General features: G+C 40.9%; 1 protein-coding gene and 1 long non-coding RNA gene across 2 annotated transcripts; one reads left to right on the top strand and one right to left on the bottom strand.

The window, feature by feature from the left end:
• Positions 1 to 8,260: 8,260 nt before the first annotated feature.
• Positions 8,261 to 10,991, top strand: LOC115144989 (uncharacterized). Its single transcript, XR_003865892.2, has 3 exons — positions 8,261 to 8,756; positions 10,354 to 10,407; positions 10,770 to 10,991. It is a non-coding gene; the product is annotated as an uncharacterized LOC115144989 (long non-coding RNA).
• A 42-nt stretch (positions 10,992 to 11,033) lies between these two features.
• LOC115145064 (RNA-binding protein FXR1-like) lies at positions 11,034 to 20,009 on the bottom strand. Its single transcript, XM_065003088.1, has 14 exons — positions 19,919 to 20,009; positions 16,581 to 16,633; positions 16,237 to 16,330; positions 16,075 to 16,146; positions 15,769 to 15,917; positions 15,560 to 15,653; positions 15,333 to 15,449; positions 15,069 to 15,239; positions 14,888 to 14,963; positions 14,678 to 14,787; positions 14,474 to 14,527; positions 14,178 to 14,373; positions 13,477 to 13,671; positions 11,034 to 13,326 (listed from the first exon to the last, which is right to left on the bottom strand). The coding sequence occupies exons 1-14, from the start codon at positions 19,985 to 19,987 to the stop codon at positions 13,115 to 13,117; spliced, it is 1,662 nt and encodes a 553-aa protein (XP_064859160.1). The 5' UTR covers positions 19,988 to 20,009; the 3' UTR covers positions 11,034 to 13,114.
• Between the last annotated feature and the right edge of the window lie 1,032 nt (positions 20,010 to 21,041).

Raw genomic sequence — 21,041 nt, 5'->3', positions numbered from 1 at the left:
GGTGTGTTCCTTCTTCTTCATGATGCTCTCTGCGCTTTTAACGGACCTCTGAGACTATCACAGTGCAGGTGCATTTATACGGAGACTTGATTACACACAGGTGGATTGTATTTATCATCATTAGTCATTTAGGTCAACATTGGATCATTCAGAGATCCTCACTGAACTTCTGGAGAGAGCTTGCTGCACTGAAAGTAAAGGGGCTGAATAATTTTGCACGCCCAATTTTCAGTTTTTGATTTGTTAAAAAAGTTTGAAATATCCAATAAATGTTTTTCCACTTCATGATTGTGTCCCACTTGTTGTTGATTCTTCACAAAAAAATACAGTTTTATATCTTTATGTTTGAAGCCTGAAATGTGGCAAAAGGTCGCAAAGTTCAAGGGGGCTGAATACTTTCGCAAGGCACTGTATTTACACATTAAATATCACACTTCTGTCTACTTCAAATGTAAAGCACTTACTTGTTGCCAATATAGCTACCGTAAAAACTATAAATATATAACAATTTTAACAAGAAATTGCATTGTTTATGGTTTCCGTGCAGGTCTACAAGCACAGCCGGCACATGCCAACATTTTATGGATTAAGGAATACAATTCATTATTTCTTAATGTGGTAGTACCAAATCCTATTAACAGATAAACCAATTAATCCAAAAACCCTGTGTGTTTGTCAATCAGTTTTAAACTAAATTGTAATGTTTTATGGTGTGATGGTAATGAGATCTGATGAACGTGCTTTGTGAAAACGGAGTAAAATCCATGTATTGACGAATAAAATGGTCACAGCCAATACAACTTTGTGGTTTCTGACAAAATTAGAAAAGTATTTCTGTTGATAAAAAAGTTTTTCAAGAAACTTAATTTCTTGAAAATAAGAAATGCTGAAATTGCCTGTAGTTGCAAAATCACCCAATTATGACTTTGTGGCTATGGAAGCTAGTGAAGATCAGCCCAGAGAGAGAGCATTGTATTGTGGGTTTTGTAGTCGACTTGAACTGCAACAGAATTTCACAAAGACTTTCATGTTGCTACCAATATTATTATAACGACAAAATGAAACATTGGTTCACAAATAATATTGTTCTTACATGTTAGTGTTATTAAACCCTGTAAATCAGGGAATTAGTAGTTTGGTGGTAAACAAAAAAAACAATTTCAATGGTTGAAACACCTACGTGGCATCGATATTAGTCAAGTACATTCTATTCTAGTGTCAAAGTTGACTACTAAGTGTAAATAGTATAATTTCGGCATAAAATCAGTATCTTCCAAAACTGAGATTTGGAAATATTTAGGGAAAATGAGTATGTTCCTAAATCCTTGGATATTCAATGGTGGGTGTTGATTTCAATCATGCCCAGTCATGCCTACTTGCCCGCTAACACAGAATGGTAATGTATAGCTAGAATTGTCATGCATGGAGAAAGCTGCGCTGAGTGTGCTCTAGCCAATAGTAGCAGCAGAATCAAGATACAGAAATACCCATTAGCACGCAACGCCTCAGACTTGTTTACATGAGACAGCAATATGCAGATACCGTCGCCAATGTTATGTTGAAAGAAGAAAACTTGGTGTTTATAAAGGGCTTTTATCGTATACAAATATCCTCATATTCGCGAGCTAACATTAGCATGGGCTCCTGAGTGGCACAGCGGTCTAAGGCACTGCATCTCTGTGCAGGAAGTGACACTACCGTCCCTGGATCAAATCCAGGCTGAATCACATCTGACTGTGTTTGGGAGTCCCATAGGGCGGTGCACAAATGGCCCAGCATCGTCTGGGTTTGGCTGGGGCAGACCATCATTGTAAATAAGAATCTGTTCTTAACTGACTTGCATAGTTAAATAAAAATAAAAGCAACACAACTGTCATCAAAGATTGATGCTGTGTTTAAGACAACTCTGAAATGCTGACATTTCTGACCTGTTGTAATAAGATAAGCTCTGAGTTTTCACAATTAGAAAGTATCAGAATCAACCAATAGGAAGGTCAATGCAAAAAAAACATACAAAAATGTTAACTCTGAGTTATCTTGAAAGTACCATTGATTTTTATAAGTAACCCAAGATAGACCAGAGCCTGTTGTTTCCAATGGCAGCAAATGAATCATAGTGGGCCGAACAAGCAAGGCGGTGGGCAGAGCCAAGCCAAGCTCTGTTTTAGGAGCAAACCGCACTTCCGTGTTGTCTCCGTACTACTGTACTTTTAGTTGTTACTTGGCTACCAGACAAACTCTTTCGCCCTTTAGTCTTAATAACTATTCAATCAAACTCTGTATTCAACAAGTTTACCAAGGTCTTAATTTTTCCACACTTTTTAATACATTTTTTTTCACCCCAGAAACTTTATCTGGACATAGATCTGCAGGATGTCCTCCTGCCGAAAAAAGTTAAGTAACATTATGCCTTCTCATTGCAGTCGCTGTACTCTTAATATACAGGATCACTATCACCTTATGGCGAGGATAGCCGAGCTGCAAGCAATTGTTAGACAAGGGCTATTTAAGTGTAGGAAAGATTGATACAGCGTCTATGCCACCAGTAAATACTGGTAGTAGGGTTAATCCCCCTGCACAGTCCCCGCAGCTGGACAATTTTCTCATGGCTTCTGGAAAGAAATGCTGTCAGCATGTTCAACTGGTGTCGCTTATTCAGCCGATACAAACTTTAAACTGGTTTTCCCCGTGAAGCAAAGAGTCAGAGCCTGAGTCTTTCTCAGGTCTCTCCTCCCCCTGTTATGCAGTCCGAGCCACCGAAGCCTTCCACCATTAGACATTGAAAACCCTAGCCATTTGGGACTCCATTACCCGCAATATTAGACTTCAAAATAATAATTCAACTATCATACACTGTTTACCAGGGGGCAGGGCTACTGACGTAAAGGCTAATCGGAAGATGGTGCTGGCTGAGGCCAAAACTGGTGAGTATAGATGTTATAGGGATATTGTTATCCACGTCTGCACCAACGATGTTAGGATGAAACAGTCAGAGGTCACCAAGCACAACATAACTTCAGCGTTTAACTTAGCTACAGCAGATTCGCACAACACAATTGCTGGTTGAAAAATGTTTCTGCCCCTCCCAAAATATAGAATTTATTGATGCAGTCGCACCTCTAAAAACCAAAAACATTTCTCAAAAGAAATTAGCACCCTGGTATACAGAAAATACCCCACCCCTGAAGCTAGCTTCCAGAAAATTAGAAGGGAAATGGTGCTCCACCATAATGGAAGTCTTCCAACTATCAATATCGAAGAGACCTCACTGCTGCTCGATCAGCCTACTTTTCCAACTTGATTGAGGAGAATAAAAACAATCAAATGTATTTTTGATACTGCCACAAAGCTAACTAAAAAGCAGGATTCCACCAAGAGAGGATGGCCTTCACTTCAGCAGTGATGAATTTATGAACTTCTTTGACAAAAAGATTATGATCATTAGAAAGCAAATGATGGACTCCTCTTTGAATCTGCATATTTTCTCCAAAACTCAGTTGTCCTCAGTCTGCACAGACCTGCCAGGACCTAGGATCAATGCAGACACTAATTTTTTATCCTATATCTCTCGACACATTCACGAAAATAGCCATGTCCTCTAAACCTTCAAGCTTCCTACTGGACCCTATTCCAACTAAACTACTGAAAGAGCTACTTCCTGTGCTTGGCCATCCTATGTTGAACATAATAAATGTTCCCTATCCTCTGGATGTGTACCAAACTTACTAAAAGTAGCTTAATAAAGCCTCTCCTGAAAAAGCCAAAAACTATCAGCCTATATCGATTCTCCCATTCCTCAAAAGAAAAATGTAAAAGCTGTTGTGCAGCAACACACTGCCTTCCTGAAGACAAATAATGTATACGAAATGCCCCAGTCTGGTTTTAGACCCCAGCACAGAACTGTGAATGTTCTCATGAAGGTGGTAAATTGCACTTTAATGGTGTCAGACCAAAGCCCTGCATCTGTCTTCATGCTCCTAGACCTTAGAGCCGCTTTTGACACCATCGATCACCACATACTTTTGGAAAGATGTTATCTGTCGGGAAGATATCAGTTCGTCTCTGTGGATGGTTTGTCCTCTGACAAAAAATAATGTTACGTTTTGGTGTTCCTGAATACCTAAGTAAATAAGGTATTTCTGTTTTTCATTTTTTATGAATTTGCAAACACCTGTTTTTGCTTTGTCATTATGGGGTATTGTATTGATGAGAAAAAAAATCATATTTAATCAATTTTAGAACAAGGCCATGACGTAACAAAATGTGGAAAAAGACAAGGCGTCTGAATACTTTCCGAATGCACTGTATATGGACTCAAAGACTTATAAACCATTAGGCCTAGTGGGTTACTGATCAATTGAATGCTGATATTTGACATCAGTCAGGGTCTCAGCAGTGAGCAATGTGAGCAGTTAGCAAAGGGTGCATATATATATATATATATATATACAAAAAATATATACAAAAAATATATAGTCTGTTTTAGTATTCACACTGCATTGGTCCTATTATGGCTTTAAAAGTAAATACTGAAAAGGAAAAAAAAGAAGGAAATGCCTTCCCAAAATGGATTGGAAAGACATTGCATCATAGCTTAACCCACAAATACTGTAGCCTAAGATATGTAAAATGCTGATGCTTGAACAATTCAAGTTCAAGTAGGCACCATATTTTGCAGACAGTCATGTATGTTAAAATGTGAAGACATTTTAAAAGGGAGACAAAATTGTACTGCTGATTATTGCAAAGATTCCATCCTGTGGATTCTCTGAACATTCACCAGCCATACTTCTGTTATGAACTAGAAGTAATTATTGTCTCTGAAGATAAAAAAAGAGTGTGGGCAAAATAAACTAGTGATAGAATGACCTTAAATATATTTCTCCCCTTTTGCAATAAGACCATTTCATCTTAGCATTTGATAAAGGGATTACTGGATTGCATTATGCAGCACTAGTCAAATCTGGATGTGGAGGTGCCAATTTGATTGCATAATTCTTGTTTCCTTTTTTGCAAACCTTGCAGTCCTCTGGAAACTAAAACTCAGCATAATACAAGATTTACTTGTGGTCTGGGAAAGCGACGGGTTTCGTCCCTCATGCCATATCCATCCACTGCAGACCTGGTAAAAAGCTGCAGACAGCACCATAACCAGCCAGAGCTGGTCGGTTCAGAACCCATTATCGCCATGAAACGCAAATGACAGAGCACAACTTGCCTGTCAGTGGATCTATTATTTGACACTAGTGGTTGTTTGATATTTCACAAGCTGAAATCCTGACCCACAATCATTAGGCCAGTCAGGGTTAATCAACAGACTCATGACTTGCCCAATTTTCTGATAAGGCCTGATTGCAGGTATGGGGTAAGTGGGTCGAGGTTAGGGAGCATATGTTGGCGCCTCTATTTTGTCTGGATGTTACAGACACATGAATGAATCACTTCAACTACAGAAAAGGTGCCCTGTTTGTTTCTCATGCAACACATAATCAGTCCACATCCTTATCCACTACTTATTTAATATATACACGTAGGGGGATCTGAGAGACAACAAAGTTAACCAAATCTGCATTCCTTGGAATCCTTCAGGCACCCACTGAAACCATCTTAAGGAACCATATACACTGAGTGTACAAAACATTAGGAACCTTCCTAATATTGATACACATGCATACATAATAATCAAACAAAGTAAAGGATACTGAAACATTTTTTTTGCAGCAGCAGCAGCAGCAAGCTAAAATAAAAATGTGTCAAACGACTTCCTCCATATGAATATAATGTATGATGATCAACATAACTGTTATAAACCTGTAACATAATGAACCTGACAACAAATCATTGCCAACAAATTGTCAACAGACTATTAACAATGACAAACTTTTAGTAAGCCGTCTTCAGCAACTATGCTCTGTTCAAAAACATTTATTTAAAATAATCATTCTACCTTTGACTTATTTATAAACAATTATTTAATATGTGCTTACACATTTTTGCAATTGCAGAATTTGCTATATGTGATTGTCACTTCAAAAACCCTTGACTTGATGAAGTTGATAGGATCCAAGTCTACTAAGCCATAATAAAACTCACACTTACAAAATACTGTTTCCTAAACATGGCAGAATATCTGCATGCAGAACAAAATGTGGCAAGTTTGCAGAGATGTTTTTTTAACGAAGAAAACATATTAAGATGTAAAGCAGAGTGCATTTTTTTATCAACACTGCTGTTATCAGATCAAAGTTACAGTGGCAACGCTGTCTTTGAATGCTTAGGAGTAAGTGAGCAGATACTTAGAAGAATCCACGTCACATGTCTATTAGAGGTCACTTCTATGTCATCCTGACTATAAATAAACCACCAAACATCGATCTTTATAGATATACATGCATCTTTTATACGACACCACATACTCTATATTTTTATATATAGAACCTCACACATCAATTAAACGAGCCACTACAAAGTCTACAACTTAAACCAAAAAACACCTATAAATTCAACATTTCAGACTATAATGCCTGTGAAGATGCCACCTCCCTGCATCACAGACATGGAGAGAATGCGTCCTTAAATGTAAAATAAACGCCCCATGTCTCTGAAGTGCCACAGTCATGCTTAATCATCTGATTTTTAATCATAAACAATCGCACTATTTGTATTGTGTGTCTCTATTTATGCATATCCCTGAAGGCATTGCCTTTAGATACTTCCTATAAAAAAGGAAACAAATATACAAAAACAAAACAATTAAATACCTTTTAGATGCCCAGAGGAAGGCTGTGGACAGACAGATGATGTGATATATTTCTCCCCTTCATTCTTAGGCAGCTTCCTCTCTCTGCGGCTGAAAGCAAATGCTTTGAGACTCTGTGGCATATTTAATTAGAAGCAAGCTGTTTGCACTATCAGGGTGAGGATCTACCTCTCCAATCTCTTGTGAGTCAATCTTCTCCATCTCTGATTTTCTTTTATATTTATGCTGGAATATTTAATTGTAGACAAAAGGTTACTCTGGCTCCATTCCCTGCACAGGGGGAGAATAATCTGCTTTAAAAGGCTTGACATTTCAGGCTTTTCAAAAAAGCTGAAAAAATTATATCCCTGCTTTTGTTAATCAATGAAGTAGAACTCCCCTGAACAAAAGAATTAAATTGCTTGGTTGGTTTAATAAAACCAACAGAAATAGCTGCCTTCTCTGGCCTTTTTGTGTGTTGGCTCACCACATGCACCCAGCACTGTAATTCCACATGATTTTGGGGCAAAACTCTAATTTCTCCACGCAGTTGGCCTTTTAAATCCTATTGAAACTACCGGCCAGTGTGTCTGCCTGGTGGAGGACAGATTCATCATTAAACCTGACTTTCACTGACTGCTGCAGGTCCACTACAATGTACAATTTCTATACTGCCCTTGCCATTGGAAAACATTGTAATTACGCAAATGACAGGGGCAATAATTAGGACCTTCAACATCACATTGTGTTGCTCCACTGTGCTCCATTCCAATGGGAAGAGGCAGAACATGTTCTATTCTATTTCAAATTGCTCACAGCAGATGTTCAGCTAAAGTTCAGTCCTATATTATAGTATTCATTGGAGACTGACCAAGTCAGGTAAGATCCATTATGTTCTTTGTATTATGAATAAGTGTCTTTTGTAATTTGAGACTTTTGCCTTATATACTGTAATGTGCCTAATGTGTGACTATTTGGCATTACATTCCTAATGCGGTGCAATACTGCTTGTTTGTACTGGACATGTATGTACCAGACATGCACCATACACTGGTCCATTGGATAAAAAAACAGATACTGAGTTAGGTGAAAAGCTTAGTCAAACACATCAAAGCAGAGTAGAAAGAAACACATTTTCTTAAAATGGTCTGTAAACAAAACAGTTTGTAAATGATAATAACACCGTTTTCAAAGCAATTCATAGTATACTGTCTTTGATAGTAATACATTGGGGAATATGTCAAGGATGATTGATAAACGTTGTGGATTGGTTTACTGTAGCATATAGATGACCTACAGTGTGTTATGGAAAACACTGTATTTGGGCAATTCTCTTTTATTAATGCGTGAACATTGTCAGGGCCAGAGATGCTGTACCGGATTGGCAACATATTTTACAGGACACAAAGTTAGATATTAACTAGGCAAGAGGTGGTCATGGCATAAATATATATGGAATTGGGGACTCTGACATTTTGCGACAGTGCTGAGCGATTGAGGTTAGTCATTACGACATGTGTTTTTAGTTTCCGACAGGCCAGAATAACACAAGTCAAGTATTAAAACATGAGGGTGGTTTGTGACTTTGTTCATCGTAGACAAGTAGCTAGTACAAAAGTTGTTTCAAGTTTTTAATAGAGGCAGATCTTAGCATAAAAACATGGCGAGTTGTTATATCGAGGCTACCGTAGGATAGCTTACCGCATTGAAGTCTTTAGCCAAGAGCAGCAGAAGCATATTCGTTAGCTAAACTGACTAGCATAGCTACCTAGCAACTGTAGCATCACACTAGTGCAAATGTCTAGCTACGACTGACAGCCATACAGCTGGTGGATAGCATTACTCGCCCTAGACCTCACATGCGTCAGTGCTTATTCCGCGTTCAAAACAACTAGGACTAGGAACCAGTGGTGCGTTCAAGATAACTGAAAAAAACGAGGCAAATCCCATTCCAAGTTGGTGGATGCATGGCTCACAGCAGATGTTCAGGTAGCCTGGTGGTTAGAGCGTTGGAACAGTACGTTAACCGAACGATTTCTAACGTAAAAATCTGTCATTCTGCCTCATTGTAAATAATTTGTTTTTAAAGTACTTGCCTTGTTAAATAAAGGGGGGGGAATGAAATGTATACATAGTCTGAGCAAGGGAACGTGACCATTGAGGGGATTCAATTAATCTGGCCTGGATAGGTGTTTCGCACTGGGTGGAATTTGGTGGGTGTTATCATGTCCAGTGAGCTGAGATAAGGCTGAGCTTTACCTAGCATAGACTTATAGATGACCTGGAGCCAGTGGGTCTGGCGACGAATATGTAGCGAGGGCCAGCCGACTAGAGCATACAGGTCGCAGTGGTGGGTGGTATAAGGGGCTTTGATGACAAAACAGATGGCACTGTGATAGACTGAATCCAGTTTGCTGAGTAGAGTATTGGAAGCTATTTTGTAAATGACATCGCCGAGGTTGAGGATCAGTAGGATAGTCAGTTTTACGAGGGTATGTTTGGCGGCGTGAGTGAAGGAAATAGTTGCGAAATAGGAAGCCGATTCTAGATTTAATTTTGGAGATGTTTAATATGAGTCTGGAAGGAGAGTTTACAGTCTAGCCAGACACCTAGGTATTTGTAGTTGTCCACATATTCATACTCAGAACCGTCCAGAGTAGTGATGCTAGTCGGGCGAACGGTTGAAAAGCATGCATTTGGTTTTACTCGCGTTTAAGAGCAGTTGGAAGCCACAGAAGGAGTGTTGTATGGCAATTAAGCTCATTTGGAGGCTAGTTAACACAGTGTCCAAAGAAGAGCCAGAGGTATACAGAATGGTGTCATCTGCATAGAGGTGGAATCACCCGCAGCAAGAGCGACATCGTTGATATACACAGAGAAAAGAGTCGGCCCAAGAATTGAACCCTATGGTTCCCCCATAGACTGCCAGGCCCTCCGATTTTACACACTGAACTCTGTCTGAGAAGTAGTTGGTGAACCAGGCGAGGCAGTCATTTGAGAAACCAAGGCTTTTGAGTCTGCCAATAAGAATACGGTGATTGACAGAGTCGAAAGCCTTGGCCAGGTCGATGAAGACGGCTGCACAGTACCGTCTTTTATCGATGGTTATATCGTTTAGTACCTTGAGCGTGGCTGAGGTGCACCCGTGACCAGCTCGGAAACCGGATTGCACAGTGGAGAAGGTACGGTGGGATTCGAAATGGTCAGTGATCTGTTTATTAACTTGGCTTTCGAAGACTAGAATGGCAGGGCAGGATGGATATAGGTCTATAACAGTTTGGGTCTAGTGTCATCCCCTTTGAAGAGGGGGATGACCGCAGCAGCTTTCCAATCTTTAGGGATCTCGGACAATACGAAAGAGGTTGAACAGACTGATAAATAGGGGTTGCAACAATGGCGGCAGATTATTTTAGAAAGAGAGGGTCCAGATTGTCTAGCCCAGCTGAAGCTTTTTGTGCATATGGAACAATTCTGCTATTTTTAAAATTCTTATTTCAGCTAATGAAACCAACACTTTAGATGTCGCATTTATATTTTCGTTCGGTTTAAAACTTTTGAGTTGAATAAAAGTTATGGATGATTGTGTGACACTAAAATGGTACTTCTTGATTCAGGTCGCTAGGCCATGAAACCCCAAATGAAGCAAGCTATGCAGTTTTCCCAAATCAGTAAGATTTTATGGGCTTTCACACGTGTGTTTTTCTGAACAAGGTTTACCAAGCCCGGTCCTGGGGTCCTCCCTGGGTGCACGTTTTGGATTCAAATAACCAACTCATCAAGCTTTGATTATTTGAATCAGCTGTGTCCTTCTAGGGCAAAAACCAAAACGCGCAACCAGTGGGGGCCCCAGGACCGAGTTTGGGAAACCTTGCTCTACAAGACACTATGGCATTACACGCATGTGGTACAATTGTAACTGTCTTGTTGCATGCTTTTCTAGAAGTAGGGTATTGTACATTTCACTGGGTGTATGATACTACAATAAATTCCATTTGCCTAATGAATCATATTGTTGTTCCCTGTCCCACAGCTAACAAGATCAGAGAAGCCCACAGAAAACTGATGATTCTAAATCACCGACAGAGGGTTGAGGAACGAGTAAAACGCTTTCCAAACAATGATGTACTTTTATATAGTCATTCAGCTTGTACAATGTAATTTGGATCACAAAATCAATAGTTCACTTTGTACTTGGTTGGGCCCAGGGGTTTTCTTATTCACCGTGCCCAAATAAATCATACATTAAAAGAGACTAGTTTTGCTCTGTACTTCACGCATTCTCAGGACAAAAAGGTCAACCTGACAAGACAAATGGTTTTATTTAAGAACTACTGGCATACAAAACATATTGCACATCAAAATCTAGAAATTGACCTCAGTCCAAATTGTCACCTGCATAAAACACGGTCGTTCCACCAGTTTAGTGTTAACAGCTTATTAAAGTGTACATTTGTAAATAAAAAAAATAAAGCTCCTTCGAGACAAGTTACTGCCACCATCATTCCAGCCTCTGGTGGGTGCATAAAAAAATGGGACAAGAACATTGACAGACCAATTCAGTGCAAAACAGTTTTTTTCCCTCTCGGACTGCATTTCCTAGTCTGAAGTGATTGTATATTAAAATGTAAAAAAATACAAATCAGCCAAAGCTCCTCAACAAACATTAGGATAACTAGATTCTTTCACCTTTGTCATCATTGACAAATTTACTACAGTCAGGCAACTATGTTAAATCTACTCAAGGCACAACATCTGATAATGTACTTGAAACATGCCTTTTCATGTCTCGGTTCAGTGCTAAATCTCCCCCTCTGTGTCCCATGGTTAGGGAATTGAAAAGTGCAGTAGAGAATCTGGAAGTCCATATGTCTATCTTTGGCAAGCTTGTACAATAACTATTGTACGAATGTAATACAATTAATAGGTCCGTAGATTAGGAGACACTATTCAGGACAGGCTGCTAGTCACTGTTCCCTTGGTAACAGACTTTGGCAGCTCTTTGTGGAAGCTCTGCCTAGTTCGTCACCTTTTCCATTGCCTGTCTTTGCTGATGTGGAGAGGCTGTGCTCTGTAATACACTCAACATGCCCCTGCAGGACACAGACAAGTAGAAATAGTTACAGAAGCTTGACTTAATGTACCAAAGGCATACAATGCTAGACATTTAAACCAGCCTAGTGGCAATTTCACATACTGTAGATTCCATGGACTATGCCCCTGAAGTACATCAAGCCAAGAGAAAGAAATGTACATTCTTATTGCAAGTTTCCGTACACTACCATGGTTCTATCTCCCCATCACTTGTATGTATCAAGCATCTCAGATTAGGCGTGCCGATTTGCATTTTACATCACATTGAATAAGATTGAAGACCTGATCCTAGATCAGCACTCTTACTACGAGACGCTTGATACATACGAGCCCTGAATTCAGATTTGTAGATTTTTTCAAACATACCAGTTCATCTATCTGCTTTGTGATTCAGCCCGGGATCTGCAAAACAAAGAATGTTAGAACCACTTGCATTGGTAATGAAATAAACTAGATCATCATAGCTAATGATAGGGAAAGGGGGATGCCTAGTCAGTTGTACAGAAATGCATTCAAATGAAATGTGTCTTCCGCATTTAACCCAACCCCTCTGAATCAGAAAAATAGCTTACATTGTGATAACACTTAAAAATAACTAGAAAGCAGTCCAAGGAATGCAAGTGAGAAATACAGGCAAGCAGTATCAAATCCCAAAAAATAAACAGACCTTAATTGATAGTCAACAAGTAGCGGTCATGTTAGTGAATTTGAGTGGGACTTCTTGGTGGCATGCCTTTTCTAGGTGTCTATTCAGCTTCAAATTGAGAAATTAGCTTCCCAGAGTAAATCAATGGTTACTGGTTGAAGCACAGATGTCACTGCTAGCCAGGGCAAGTGTTAATCACACTCAGTAATGCTGGTTTTGGTAAACAAAGTACAGGCCCGTTCCCCACCTTTCCTCTGGTGGGCGAACAGTGTCTACTGCTACGTTTATGCAGCTGTGGTTTAGCTTTTGAGTCATCTATGTGGGGGAAGAGTTTGTGCAGAGCCCTCGGAGTGAATTTCATGAGGATTGACTTGGGATTGGTGTCAATGTGTGTAATTCTATCCTTTTTAAGTCACTGAATTGTCCACCGTCTTCTGTAACATGAAATAATTGTATTTTCTAATGCTTATGGGAGTATGTTTGTTGTTGAATCCGATTGGCTCCCAGGGCTTGTGATTTTTACTCAGACACTTCTATCCGGAGGGATTGAAGAAGTTTGTGGATGGTACTGATTGAGATGGTAAAAGTCACAACACAAATGTTTAAATACCGTTGATGACGGTCCTTAAATCAAGTCATCACTGCGAGGACATGGTGATGCAGGACTTACCAAGGCAATTCTCACCGAGGGAAGATTTGTCCGATTCGCTCATGCCATCAATGGCTGTTGTGTCCTCATCAGTCCGGCTAGAGAGGAGGTGGCGGTTTGTGTTGAGGTTGGAGTCGACCGTCTGGCCTGTCTCGGTGTTGTCAAGCACACTGTATGGGTTGCCATCACGATCCTTTAGAGCTGCAAATTTAACAAATAGTTTAATATCTAGTTTTAGAGGAACAATTCATAGACCTATTCACATGATCATGATAAACATAGGGGATAATGCAAATCATGTTTAATGTCATCAGCATGTGCATGACCCATCAATTGTGTCTGCAGCCGTACCGGTGTTGGAGGCTCCTCTCCCTGCTCCTCGGCCCCTGCCACTGGGTCCTCTCCCCCTCCCTTGACCAGCTCTCCTGCTGTCTCTCTGTGGCTGGGTACCCCTCTCCGGTTCCTCTCCCGCCAGGGACCAGTCAATCAGCTCCTCCTTCCGCTCTGAGTCAGTCTCAGAGTCATTAGATTGCTCAGAGTTTGTGCCTGAAAGTCAAACATATCTTTTTAATACCAGATGACTGATAACTTCCTGTTGGGCTATAGCATTATGTCCCAATATCAATATTACCTTCCCTAGATTGTGTCTTGCAACTTTCGATTGACTACCCAATTGTCATAGTTGAGTAAAGAAACCAGACGGCGCCATCTTGTTTTTTTTTGTATTTATGGATAGCCAGGGGCTAACACTCATTCACAAATGAAACATTTGTGTTTAGTGAGTCCGCAAGATCATAGGCAGTAGAGATGACCAGGGAGGTTCTCCTGATAAAGAGTCTGAATAGGACCATTTTCCTGTCCTGCTAAGCATTCAAAATGTAACATGTACTTTTGGGTGTTAAAAGTAAAAAGTACAATATTTTCTTTAGGAATGTAGTGAAGTAGTACTTTAAATTATTTTTAGGGTTAAACCCCTGCTGATAGGTGTTGAAAAATGTATTGGGAGAATCTACAAAATGTCTGTTCGGTATCATTGTGAACATGACGCTCACCATAGCCAGAGGTGTAGTTGGGGCCTATGCCAGTGTAGGAGCGGCTGGTATTCACAGCGGTAGCAGCCACACTGTCGTCCGTGGTGTAGCTCTTGTCTTTGTCTGCTGGGTGGCCAGATGAAGGCCTTTGGCCCATCCCAATCAGCTTCAGCTGCTCATCTATCTGCAGTCTCTCCATACGCAGTAGCTCTACCTCCTGCAGACAGCAACAGGCAAACTCATCCCACACGGACTATAAAAAGGGCCTACAGCCCTGACTGAGACCATTAGGAGTTTGTTACTAGATTAATGCTTACGTTCAGGTAGGCGATGTGGTACTCCAGAAGCACCTGGGCATTCCCAATGTTCTCCTTAGTGCCGACAAAGGTAAACGGGACCATTCCGTGTCAGCACATCACAAATAAAATGATGTTATTATGGGTGAAGTGTTTCCGTGACAATACTGATCACTTGGTCTACTAAGTGAGCTGGAAAGTAGTTTTTTAAAAGTAAGGGCTTACTTCTTGACGTGGCTGTGTGTTGTCCTTGTCCCCCTCAATCCTTACTCTCACCACCCCAGACTTGTCAATGATCTCCTGAATGACTTTTCCGTTCTTGCCAATTACCTTGCCTGAAGAAAAAAAGAAGAAGCCATAAGGCACTTGTGTGAAGAGGTGCACACCCACAAATGTCTTGCTTTATGGAAGCATCAACTCCTACTTGATACATACCGACCAAGTTCCTTGGGATCTGAACAGAATCTTCGAGAAACTCCAGATAATTCCTTGCCTTCTTAACCGCCTCATTCTTAGAAGAAGAATATAATAGCTTTAAGAAACAAATGTCTTGGTGGTACATACACCGTCTATAGCTCACTCATAACAAAGTCTCATATCAAAAGCATCAGCACACCTTTCCGTAAATTATGAAAGTCCCACTCCCTTCATCCAGCTCAATAGCAGTGATTCCAGGCACTTTTCTGGCTTGTTGAATGTTGCTGCCATTGCTTCCAATGGCAAGGCCCATGAGGTCCACCCTGACTGTAAACTCCTCTTGGAAAGCGGATGTCAGTTGCTTTGTACTCTAGAGAGAAGAGATCATGTGCATGATTGAGATTTGTCTATGACAATCCTGTTTAAAGTATTTCTGCAAGGATGCTGTGATAATCATCCTTGCCTCCAGTTGTTTAGTGGCCTCCTCATTTCGGGACAGGAGCATGAGCTTAGTGCGAATGCTCCTCAAATGCATGTCACTGAGCAAAGACACTCGCTTAACTGTGGCTTCATTTATAGACTGCAGGGAAACAAGAATATAAATGTAAAAAAATTGTCTAGACATTCCTTGTTCTACACAAAACTGCTGGTACTGAAGGAGGAGTGGCAGACAGACTTATATGGACTTACTAGTACGACCAAGTTACTTGTTTCTGGACAGTAGACAATCCGACAAGCTCCCACTGCCTTTTTGAAATCTTTATGCGCTTGTTCACTTTCGCACCTAAAGTAAAATAAACTATAATCAAATTCTGAACTCTAATGCATGTAAATAAAAACCAACAAACTACTAGACTATATCCCAATCAGAAACTACTTTTAAATAAAAAGGTACATACGCTGCTTTCAGATCGTCAGGAACTGGGACTGTGCATTTGAAGAAGGAGCTCTTTGACACCACCTTGTTGACATTCACAGGCCGGAGACGTTCAAAGGTGACTATTTCATTGTACGTGGCGTCACAGGCAGCATACTCGATCACATAGAACTACACAGTAAACACAAACACAGGTTACATTTGTGCTGCATGAAACTGACAAACGTAATATCAGGATGAGGAAATCACAGGATAAACATTACAGAAACATCCTTTCGCAAATGACATTCTGGGACCAGTGAAATTGTAACCACAGATAACTACTCACATCTCCCTTCATCATGCGCACTTTGGCAAGCCACCAGCCACATGGCTCCTGCTTATTGGCCCGGGAAAAGATCTGGTAGAAAGAGGGAGAGATAATTCTAAATGAGATATTCTGAGGAAAACGTGTCTGATAAATCTAAGAAGATAGAGAGCCAGTTCTCACCTCCACCTCTTCTCCCTCCCCGATGTCCTTTTTACCGTCGGCAGGAGGTGGCATCCGAACATCACTAAAGTGAACTTGTCTCTCAGGTTGCCAACTTTATTAAAAGACAATTTAGCTTCTTTAAAAAACATGTTTTACATGTAAATGGCATGCTATTAGAATCTATAACATTCCCTTTACATCAAACAGAGATTTGGTCGTAAAAAAGCTAAATTCTCCTTTAATAACAAACATTTAGATAAGTATCATAAAGTTATGCCCATCAACAAAATTATACCACCATCATTCCAACATAGATGACTACAAAATACACTACAACCCCAGAAGAACCTATGAAAACTTACTTGTTCTCAAAGACAATAGTGAGTGAATCATCATGGACATCTTTGACAAATCCCTAGAGAAAGATCAGCCATGGGTTAAGTTCAGAAGTACTCCGCCACTCCACCCAGAAAATAAAAAGTTACTGGCATAGCTAGGGAATATCAACATACAACACTTTAGTATAGGCCAGGGATTCTTAAAACCTTCAGCTCAAGATTCAAAAGTGAAATTGTCCATCCTCCCATGACCTAAATCGTCCTCCAAAATCCCAAATTAAGAAGATCTATTCTCATAACTCGCGACCCACCTCTCACATGCCCAGTGCCCACTTTTGGTCCCAACCCATAGTTTAAGAAACCCTGGTATAGGCTGCTGTGGTATTCTAGCCCAGAGTTTCTAGATCTGAGTGGAACTCGGGTCTAGTCTTATAACATATATCCCTCCTTGCGATATATTTGCCTACCTGCGCCAGTATGGCGACACTTTTCCCACATCCAAGTAAGGCTTGTCGATATGGCCATATCAATTTTTTTTTCAAATTTATAGGTGATTCACAATATACACTGCATGACCAAAGGTATGTCGACACCTGCTCGCCGAACATCTCATTCCAAAATCATGGGCATTAATATGGAGTTGGTCCCCCCTTTGCTGCTATAACAGCCTCCACTCTTCTGGAAAGGCTTTCCACTAGATGTTGGAACATTGCTGTGGGGACTTGCTTCCATTCAGCCACTCAGGGCGATTAGGCCTGGCTTGCAGTCTGCGTTCCAATTCATTCCAAAGGTGTTTGATGCGGTTGAGTTCAGAGCTCTCTGCAGGGCAGTTCTTCCACACCAATCTCGACAAACCATTTCTGTATGGACCTCGTTTTGTGCACGGGGGTATTGTCATGCTGAAACAGGAAAGGGCCTTCCCCAAACTGTTGCCACAAAGTTGTGGCTTAAATAGCTGAATCCAGGAATTTAAAGGGGTGTCCACATACTTTTGTGTATAGTGTACATTCTTGAATGAAAGAAAAACATTTCAGCTAGCTGGCTACCTACCTAACAATACGTTTCCCTATTCAGAGTTAACTGAGGAGAAAATTAAAACATTAATGAGCTGGCTATAATTGAAAAATTAATTGAACAAACTTTTAAAAGATGCACAATGCAGAAAATTTGCCGCTATTTCCTGGTTGCTAAAATTCTAATAGTTCACCCAATTTCAGCTTGTGACAAAACCAGCACATATAGTGTAGAGAATCATTGTACCATCTAAACCGCTGTGAAATATATTTCCCATAACAAAATATTGTATTTTCAGCTGGTGTACAAAACCAGAAGTAAACATACGAATGGAAAGTATAGAAACAGAGCACAAACTCAGCAAAAAAAATAAACATCCTCTCACTGTCAACTGTTTATTTTCAGCAAACTTAACGTGTAAATAATTGTATGAACATAACAAGATTCAACAACTGAGACATAAACTAAAAAAGTTCCACAGATATGTGACTGAAATGGAATAATGTGTCCCTGAACAAAAGGGGGGTAAGCGTCAGTATCTGGTGTGGCCACCAGCTGCATTAAGTACTGCAGTGCATCTCCTCCTCATGGACCGCACCAGATTTACCAGTTCTTGCTGTGAGATGTTGCCCCACTCTTCCACCAAGGCACCTGCAAGTTTCCAGACATTTCTGGGGGGAATGGCCCAAGCCCTCACCCTCCAATCCAACAGGTCCCAGATGTGCTCAATGGTATTGAGATCTGGGCTCTTCGCTGGCCATGGCAGAACACTGACATTCCTGTCTTGCAGGATATCACGCACAGAATGAGCAGTATGGCTGGTGGCATTGTCATGCTGGAGGGTCATGTCAGGATGGGCCTGCAGGAAGGGTACCACATGAGGGAGGAGGATGTCTTGCCTGCAATGACAACAAGCTCAGTCCAATGATGCTGTGAAACACCGCCCTAGACCATGACGGACCCTCCACCTCCAAATCGATTCCGTTCCAGAGTACAGGCCTCGGTGTAACGCTCATTCCTTTGACGATAAACGCGAATCCGACCATCACCCCATGTAAGACAAAACCGCGACTCATCCTTGAAGAGCACTTTTTGCCAGTCCTGTCTGGTCCAGCAACGGTGGGTTTGTGCCCATGGGCAACGTTGTTGCCGGTGATGTCTGGTGATGACCTGCCTTACAATAGGCCTACAAGCCCTCAGTCCAGCCTCTCTCAGCCTATTGCAGACAGTTTGAGCACTGATGGAGGGATTGTGCGTTCCTGGTGTAACTCGGGCAGTTGTTGCCATCCTGTACCTGTCCCGCAGGTGTGATGTTCGGATGTACCGATCCTGTGCAGGTGTTGTTACACGTGGTCTCCCACTGCAAGGACTGCCTCAGGCATCTCACAGTACGGACATTGCAATTTATTGCCCTGGCCACATATGCAGTCCTCATGCCTCCTTGCAGCATGCCTAAGGCACATTCACGCAGATGAGCAGGGACCCTGGGCATCTTTCTTTTTGTGTTTTTCTGAGTCAGTAGAAAGGCCTCTTTAGTGTCATAATTTTTCATAACTGTGACCTTAATTGCCTACCATCTGTAAATTGTTAGTGTCTTAACGACCGTTCCACGGGTGCATGTTCATTAATTGTTTATGGTTCATTGAACAAACACGGGAAACAGTGTTTAAACCCTTTACAATGAAATTCTGTTAAATTATTTGGATTTTTACGAATTATCTTTGAAAGACAGGGTCCTTGCTGAGTTTAGAACAGATCTACCGCTTCTTAGGCTTAAAATGAGAATGACAGATCTATAACCCACTTCTCTGAATTTCGTGAAGTCGCCCAAAGTTACATATTACAGCTTAAACGTATAAATGGTTTGATTTATGCATATGGTTAGCACATATACCTTTAGATAGTGTAGCAGGTCATGAAGTTAGCCAGATCAATAATCTGATTCAAGACGAGCAAAGCCAAGGTGCAACCGAACCTGATTAGCTAGCTAAGTTGCCTACCTACCTAGCCAGGTAATTACGTTAGCTAACATTGAGAAATGTTTTTAATAGCGTTATCTGTTGAATTAGCCAGCTAATAGTGTACTCCTCGAAGACAAACGGGATGTGAATAGGTCGCTTGCAAAGAAAAGTGAGACTAGCTGCCAACTATATTTGGTCTTGAAGTTAACGTCGCTAACGTTAGCTTACCCAGCTAGCCAGCCAACCGTCATTAGACATGTTGAAAACACAAGTCTCTAGCTTAGTGTATGTTGCTAGTTTATGAACTATATTAGGGAACTTATGTGTGTGCCATGCTTTATAAACATGATCATGGTTAGTTTACATCAATATAATGCATAGATGTACCTTATAATAAGCTCCATTGGAGCCAAGGACCTCCACAGTCAGTTCCTCCATGTTGGCCATGCAATGCATGCCTTACCTTATAATAAGCTCCGTTGGAGCCACGGACCTCCACAGTCAGTTCCTCCATGTTGGCCATGCAATGCATGCGGGGTTATTGAAGTGTCTAAACAATTGGGGTAACTACTTGCAAGTACACGCATAGGCCAAGTTGAATGGCACATACTTAATTTTTGTAATTTATTTTTTATTTCACCTTTATTTAACCAGGTAGGCTAGTTGAAAACAAGTTCTCATTTACAACAGCGACCTGGCCAAGATAAAGCAAAGCAGTGCGACACAAACAACAACACAGAGTTACACATGGAATAAACATACATACAGTCAATAATACAATAGAAAAATTCTATATACAGTGTGTGCAAATGAGGTAGGATAAGGACAGTAAGACAATAAATAGGCCATAGTGGCAAAATAATTACAATATAGCAATTAAACACTGGAGTGATAGATGTGCAGAAGATGAGTGTGCAAGTAGAGATAACTGGGGTGCAAAGGAGTAAAAATAAATAACCATATGGGGATGACGTAGATGGATGGGCTATGTACAGGTGCAGTGATGTGTGAGCTGCTCTGACAGCTGGTGCTTAAAGTTAGTGAGGGAGATATGAGTCTCCAGCTTCAGTGATTTTTGCAGTTCTTTCCAGTCATTGGCAGCAGGGAACTGGAAGGAAAGGCAGCCAAAAGAGGAATTGGCTTTGGGGGTGACCAGTGAAATATACCTGCTGGAGCGCGTGCTACGGATGGGTGCTGCTATGGTGACCAGTGAGCTGAGATAAGGTGGGGCTTTACCTAGCAAAGACTTAAAGATGACCTGGAGCCAGTGGGTTTGGCGACGAATATGAGGCGATGGCCAGCCAACGAGAGCACACCGGTTTCAGTGGTGGGTAGTATATGGGGCTTTGATGACAAAACGGATGGCACTGTGATAGACTGCATCCAATTTGCTGAGTAGAGTGTTGGAGGCTATTTTGTAAATGACATCGCCAAAGTCAAGGATCAGTAGGACAGTCAGTTTTACGAGGGTATGTTTGGCAGCATGAGTGAAGGATGCTTCGTTGCAAAA

Source organism: Oncorhynchus nerka, linkage group LG17 (assembly GCF_034236695.1).
Source record: "Oncorhynchus nerka isolate Pitt River linkage group LG17, Oner_Uvic_2.0, whole genome shotgun sequence".
Classification (NCBI taxonomy): Eukaryota; Metazoa; Chordata; class Actinopteri; order Salmoniformes; family Salmonidae; genus Oncorhynchus; species Oncorhynchus nerka.
The sequence above is the reverse complement of the archived record's forward strand: the minus strand, read 5'-3'. Positions and strand labels throughout refer to the sequence as shown.